The sequence below is a fragment of the Camellia sinensis genome, chromosome 4, assembly GCF_055761805.1.
Source record: "Camellia sinensis isolate YWXY chromosome 4, ASM5576180v1, whole genome shotgun sequence".
NCBI lineage: Eukaryota > Viridiplantae > Streptophyta > Magnoliopsida > Ericales > Theaceae > Camellia > Camellia sinensis.
This window is the reverse complement of record NC_138964.1, coordinates 157,355,371-157,362,956: the sequence shown is the minus strand read 5'-3', so window position 1 is coordinate 157,362,956 and position 7,586 is coordinate 157,355,371. Positions and strand designations below refer to the sequence as shown.

Here is a 7,586-nt window from a genome sequence, read left to right as displayed (position 1 = left end):
CTTTGATTCATCATTGGCCGCTTGCACATGTAACATTAGTGGTGTGTGATGCGGTGCAACTTTGTGCGGTTTGAGGGTGTAATTATAAATTAAATAGGTTGATAAATAATTAAATTGTGATTTAGAAGGTTTAACCAGTTTTATTTTAGGGTCTGACTTCTCTTCAGTCTCGGATCGGATTGGAGTGTGTTGTTGAGTTCGTGAGGGCTCACCACGGTCTCATTTCGATAATTCGAACCGTTAATGTGTAAAACTCGTCAAGTACTATATGTCTGTAAAAAAATTACGTTGATCGGATATTGATAGTTATCTCATCAGATTAGTTTTCTGTCAACCGTTTATTTTTTCACCGTCCATTTATTTTATACAAAACTGATTTAATCACGTAACTATTGATATTCGATCAATGCGATTTTTTATAAACATATAATACTCAATGAGTTCTATACTGAACGGTTTAGATTATCGAAACGGGACACTTGGTAGCCCCCATGGGTCTAACAACACCCTCCAATCTCAATGGAAGCCAATGCCTTATTTTATTAGTTAATATTAAATAATTATTAAGTATTTATATAATATATAACATTAATTTGTATAATATTATATATATATATATATATATATATATAATACTAATTTGTAAAAAGGGATTGTTTGGGATACTTTTTGACTTTTCGGGCTAAAAAGTTGAGGAAAAAAATATTGTTGTTTGGGTTAACTTTTTAACTTTTTATAGAAAAATATGTATTAAAAAATTGTTTAAATTAGTGTGTAAGGAAAAATTGAGATTGGGAGTTGTACAGCCGTAATTTTTTACTTTTGGTAAACAATGATAACTTTTTAACTTTTTGAGTAGTTTTTTAACTTTTTGACTTTTTGACCACATGCCAAACTTGACTTAAATTTTACATTTTGACTTTTTTGCAAACTAAATTTATTTTGATATTTTATTAGAGAAAAAAATAGATTTATTATAGAAGGACAGGACAATTTCGAAGGTAAATTATAAAACTAACCGTAGATCAAATTAACTTGTAGGAATTGGAAAATTTCAACGAATTAAACATATTTTAAACCGCGCTATTATGCCTCAGCATATTGGTTGGGTTGATTTTTTTTAATTAAAATAATCATAAAAAGATAAAATAAATTAAAAAGGTAATAAAATTAAATATCACAACTAAATTATAATTATTTCAATTTTTTATTTCATAAAAATAAAAAACTCAATCCAAATTAAAATAATAATAAAAAAAACAAAACAAAAAAATTGAAAAGGCAACTCACTTTCCATACTAAGCCATTTGTAACAGAGTGTCTGTTTAGCAGGAATTATTTACAGCTTATTTCAGCTTTCAGTTTAATTTAAGCTATTTTGATATGTTTGGTTTAACTTATAGCTTATAGTTTTGTAGAAGTCAGAAATCAACTTATTCTTTGAGTGGGACAGGAGATACTTTAAGAATAAGTTGAAAATTAGCTTAAGCTGAAAGTTATAAGCTATAACTTATTTAGACATAAAGTATAAATACTTTCTCGCAACTCTACCAAACGGGCTAGAGTCCCCTGTGCTCTGCACCACATACAACCTCTACCAAACAGGAGTCCCCTGTGCTCTGCACCACATACAACCTCCAATGGAGTCAACAGTCAAGCCTCTGATCAAGCATAGCTTTTAAAACAAACAAAAAAAAGTCAATACGAACCTACGATGAGAGAGAGACCATTACACAAATTGCAAAGAAAAGTTTTTTTCTTTCTTTATCTTTCTTTATTAGAATTAATTTTCCAACCCCACGAAACTTCACATTCACTTTCTTTCCAACATTTCAAATGGTAGGGTACATTCATTTGTCCCCCCCCCCCCCTCTCTCTCTCTCTCTCTCTCTCTCTCCCTCTCTAAAACCCATAAATTTTTCTCACTTTCTATCTCCCCCCTCTTTCTTGGACTATTTCTCATCCAAGAAACACGCGTGAACCCTTGAAAGTTTTCTTCTTTTTGGCTCAAACCCAAATTATACACTTCCATATCTATCACAGTTGAGGATGTTTCATTCATCGATTCAAAAAAATTCAGCAAAATCCGAGGTTCTAAGTGAGCACTTTGTCTGTCCATATCTTTTTTTGTTAATCAAATTGTTTCTTTTGATTCATCACTGTTCTTTCAATTTTGTGATCCGATTTGATCTGATTTTCCAATTTTGTTTATTCAACCAGATCTGATTCTTTGTTGTTTATTAAGAAACTGTTCTATTTAATTTTTTGTTCACTGTATTTTTCTCCTTTTGGGGGTTTGATGAGAAAAAGTAGAGTTTTTGGTTGATCAATTAGAATCATCGGTTTGTTTCTTACTCTAATATTGTAATTGGGTTATTTGGTTTTGATGAGATCATGTTTGTGCTAGTATTTGACTGAATTGAGATTGGGTTCTAGTTCTAGTTCTAGTTCTAGTTTCACATCTTTATTAGTATGGACTAATCAGTACATGCCAAACAACATGAGAGGGTCTTAGAGGAAGAAGCAGTGGGGATTCTGTAAAATTTTGTTTGAATTTGCTGGGTTTTCTGGGCTGGAGAAACTTTTCCTGTCAAGTTTAATTCACCTGTTGTCTTGTATCTCTCAATCTTCTTGTTCTAGGCAGTAATTTAGATTGGGGGGTGTGAATTAATTTGTGCCTCCGATTCCCCTTTCGAATTGGGTTTGCTCAAAACCGTCTATTTCTTGTTAATCCCAGTCAGTGTCCAAATTTCGATTGGATAAGTCCTCAATCTGAAAATTGTCTGTTGAACTCCTTTAGTAAAGTGGTTTGGGTTGGACTCAACATAAGTGGGTGTTGCGTCTTGTGTCTTGTATTGTGATTTTGTGGGGTTTCTCAAAAGTTTAGGTAGGTATAGATTTTTCCTCTCCTAATATTTCTCTCTGATGGCGGATTTTGCATCTCCAATCGCAACCTATGATTGCGAACAACATGTGTTTGCCGCGGCTCAACATATTGTGAAGGCACTGGGGGCGAGTAAGAACCTAAATGACGATGTGAGAAGACTCCTCGCAGATCTTGACACCCACTTGTCCACGATGACCATAATTACTGAGACTGAATCTCGGGGAACTAGAGAGTTGGAAGAGCAATTGAAATTTGCTCAGCAAAAGATCATGAGCTTGGAGTCAAATCGAGCAATGATTTGGGCTTCGGGCCATGAGGTAGCTTCAGAGTATCTACAAGCAGTTTATGAAATTCACAGGTTATCCGAAAGTTTAAGAAGTCTGCTTTCAAACAGGAGTGGGAAACAGAAGGAACTACTTGAGCAAGCCCATATTGTTTTGCAGATAGCAATGGAGAGGCTTGAGGAAGAGCTAATCCTCATTCTTGTTCAGAATAAGCAGTCTTTTGAGCCCGAAAACATGTCATTTCGTTCGTGTGAGGATGATGTTGTGTATGAAGAATCGATAGCTTCAAACGAGGATGATTTGATTGAGGACACACCTCAGAGAGATAGCAGCAGCACTGAACCTGAGGAACGTATCATTGATTTGGTCCATCCTGAAGTAATTTCTTATATCAAATCCATTGCAGATGTAATGTTTGCTTCGCGCTATGATCAGGAATTTTGCCATGCTTTCATTAACTTCTGGAAAGACGAGTTGGATGAGTATTTTGCTGTTCTTCGTTGCGACAAACTAAGCATCGAGGATTTGCTGAAGATGGAGTGGAGATGCTTGAACCGGAAGATCAAGAAATGGATCCGGGCAATGAAATTCATCATTCGAGTTTGTCTAGCTAGTGAGAAACGGCTCTTTGGCCAAGTCTTGGGAGAATTCGGATCTGTCTGTTCAACTTGTTTTGTTGAAGCCACAAAGGGTGCAATGTTGTGCCTCTTGAATTTTGGTGAAGCCATGGCCATTAGTCCCCTTCGACCTGAAAAGTTGTTAAGCTTACTCGACATGTACGAGGTTCTTGCTGATCTTCTCCCCGATATTGATTCTTTGTTCTCAGAAGATGTTGGTTCTTTTGTTAGGACTGAGTTTCACGAGCTTCTGATGAGATTAGGTGGTACTGCAAGGGCAACATTCATGGAATTTGGGAATGCAGTTGCTTCAAACACATCAACAAACCCTTTTCCTGGAGGTGGGATTCACCATCTCACCAAGTATGTCATGAACTACATCCACCCAATTTTTGAGTATGCCAGTACCCTAAATTTGCTTCTTGGGGTGCAAGTTGGGGAGGAGATGGTGGAGCCAATTGGTACAGTGGATTGGCAAAACATTTCTTTGAAGAGTTCTTGCCCTGTGGCTCGCCATCTACGATGGTTGACATCGAATCTGGAATCAAGCCTCGACAACAAATCAAGATTGTACAAAGATGGTTCATTGAAACACATTTTTATGATGAACAACATTCATTACATGGTCCGAAAAGTTCAGGGCTCAGAACTTGCAATATTTTTTGGGGATGAGTGGATCCGGGATTATACTGGGAAATTTCAGCAACATGCAACAAGTTATGAGAGAGTCACCTGGAATCCAGTTCTGTGTCTGCTGAGGGATGATGGAAATTTGGGGAAGTCGATCCTTAGGGAGCGGTACAGAGGTTTTCAAGCTGCTTTCGAGGAGGTATACAGGAATCAGGCAGGGTGGTTCATTCCTGATCTTGAGCTCAGGAAAGATTTACGAATTTCGACTTCACAGAAAGTAATCCCTGCCTACCGGGCCTTCTCCGCTAAAAGCTTCCCTGTCATTGGCGACAAGTACATTAAGTACAGTGCAGATGATCTGGAGGATCATATCTTGAATCTCTTTGAAGGTTCATCAATATCATTGCACAGTACCCGAAAGAGATGACTTTGAAAGCTATCCTACCAAGTTGTAGAATTCTTCCTCGCTTCATACTTTTCCTGGCTAAATTCTTTCGTAAGTGTAATTTATCATTGACAGATGTAAAAGGGTAGTTCGAGTACACGAGACTCTCACCACTGCAGCATCTGGGCAGAGTTAGAGAGACTATTTCCGTAGTTTGAACCCTTGACGCACAAGTCGCAATGTAGCAACCTTATCATTGGCAGATGTAAAAAGGCAGTCTCAGTGCACAAGGTCTCCCGCTACTGCGAGATTTGGGGAGGATCGAATGTGTGCAGTCTTACTCAAGCATGCAAAGGGACTGTTTTCATAGTTTGAATACTTGATGCCCAGGTCACAGTAGAATAACCTTGTTATTGAAAGGTGTGTTTGTAAAATATCATATTACTGTAATTATGGGCAAAAATATTCAAGGATTGAAGTGTCGATTCAGATTATGGGTTTTGTTACTGTTTTCTTTTCATTTTGCATATGAAATGTATCGAATTCTTGATCCAATTTTCATCACATTTTATGATTTACTGGTTTATGGAAAATATAGAAACAGGAAAAGTTGTGGCAAATTCTTGATATCACCTTCAACACAAGTTAATCAGAGCGATAGACACGAGTAATTCTACATACCCATAAAATTATTCAGTCCCTTCTTGATCCTGTATTAATCTACAACCATTGTTGATAATGCTGTCCGTCCCAGGTGGATGGGTCGGGCTGGTCCAGGCTCTTCAAGTTCCGGTTTGGGGTGGTGATTCCGTCAAATGACCTGCATGCAAGTCCAAAGGGGAACGGGGCAGTCCCCCAGTGAACCCTCCGGCGTGAGAATTAGTAGAGGAAGAAGAAAATATAGAGAGAGAGATGGAGAGATAAAAAACTTAACCTCTTTCTTGTCTTGCTATTATTGCTTATATCTTTTGGTAATCATTTCATTATTCCTTATGACGTGCCCCCTTCCGCCGAAAGTCTGTGCCGTAGCTTACCTTGTTCAGGGTGAGGGGGCTCTGTTCCGACGGGGAGGTGTTGTCGTAATAAATGCTGTGATGGGATGCATTAATGGTAATGTGTTGTGGTAATAACTCTGCAGATCTTTGTCTGCTGATGTGGACCGTGTTCCACCTGCCATGTGTCCGAATGCCATTGACCCCCCATGCCTAGATGGCCTCCAGCTGTCCTGGGCTTTGCCAACCGAGTTATGCTATCGGTCCTAGGCGATGGGTTCGGGGTGGTTTGCTGTGGGCCGTATGCCTCATGGGCCTATCCATGTCAGTATCCTTGGTGGATTTTCCTCAATAAATTTGCAATTAGGGTTCCAAACCACCTGTATTCCTTGTTGAGATTATATAAAAAGGCAGGCTTGGAAACAAGCTCAATGACTCCTCTGATTAGACTACCACCTATGGTTTGTTTTAGCTGAGGATGAGATTCACTACCCTATTAGATATCTTGGTTTAGGCTTAGTCTTAATAGTCCCCTCTTGTCTTGCAAGTCTAAAGTAGCTAGGAAATTTCCCAAAGCATCGCTTAAGGCTCGTTTAGGAGTAATTGAGCTAAGCCAGAACACCATTCCATTTGCATGGGATAGAGTTGCAAATAAAAATTCTTGCAGTTGTTTCACCTGCTTACATTACGGTTAAGAGAGTCATAATTTTTGTCCCATTTTATCATATGAAAAAGTTTACATCAAGCAGTAGGTTCCACTGGACTATTAAAAGGGAAGGGCAAAAGAAATATAAAACCCAAATGATGTGAGAACACTCAAAAAAGTATTTTAAAAATATTTTTTTGGATACTAAATTCATTGGATACATAGAGATCCTCCTAATACTCATGCCCTCTTTAACTTTCTAGGTCAACAGGGCCTAGGTTTGGAGGGTGAAATTGAAAGTGTTAGCAATGGCATTCAATGCAGTGAAAGGGCATTTAGGTGTTTATATTAATTGTTTCCTCTACATGGACAGAGACTCCCAAGAAATAAACCCAATTTCAGGTTTAAATATGTTCCAAGTATACAGCGTATCTGCTCAAAGCTGGGTGATGCAAGTGCAATGCATATGACTTGGTTGTTGGGTGATGCCTACACATTTGCAGTAGTTATCCTGTCAAAATTTTATTTATTTTTTTGAATGTGTTGACCATAAAAATAACTAATGATATCACTATCTTGCTACTTTCGTCACGAGATTTTCAATCAAAAGGTATTTTTCTTTCTGTCTTATTAAGATTATTAATCAGCTGAATCGAATCAAACTTTACAAGGTCAAGTTCAACTCGTTTATTTGTTAACCTTGGAAATCAAACTCAAACTCAGCTAAAAAATCATTCTCGAGCTCAGATTGAAAATTAGTCTAACTCAAACTTAACTCATTTATATTAATCATACTTGAATTTGGCTCGAAACTCTATAATAAAGAAAAATTTCAACAAAATAATTAGACTTATTAGTCAACTTGTCAAATATTGTTTTATTTTATAAATGTTTAAATAACATATTTTATATTAAAATAATAAACAAATCCATCTTATTCTAACTCGAGTTATTTCCACTTATATAACATGTAACAAAATAAGGAAAAAGAATACAAAAATTGTCATATCAAACGTGCTAAAAAATAACTTTTAAATCCAAAGCCTATATATATATGGACATTAATAATATTTTTTTTCTTCTTAAAATTTCATTAAAAAAAAAAAAAAACCTTTCAATAATCATTTGAATTTTTACATTGACAA

General features: G+C 36.7%; 1 protein-coding gene across 1 annotated transcript; it reads left to right on the top strand.

Moving 5' to 3' along the window:
• Nucleotides 1-1,771: 1,771 nt before the first annotated feature.
• EXO70E2 (exocyst subunit exo70 family protein E2) lies at nt 1,772-5,358 on the top strand. Its single transcript, XM_028203339.2, has one exon. The coding sequence runs from the start codon at nt 2,926-2,928 to the stop codon at nt 4,843-4,845; it is 1,920 nt and encodes a 639-aa protein (XP_028059140.2). The 5' UTR covers nt 1,772-2,925; the 3' UTR covers nt 4,846-5,358.
• Nucleotides 5,359-7,586: the final 2,228 nt, after the last annotated feature.

Coding starts and splice junctions, on each gene's coding strand:
- EXO70E2 (XM_028203339.2), top strand. CDS start 2,926: ATGGCGGATTTTGCATCTCCAATCGCAACCTATGATTGCGAACAACAT.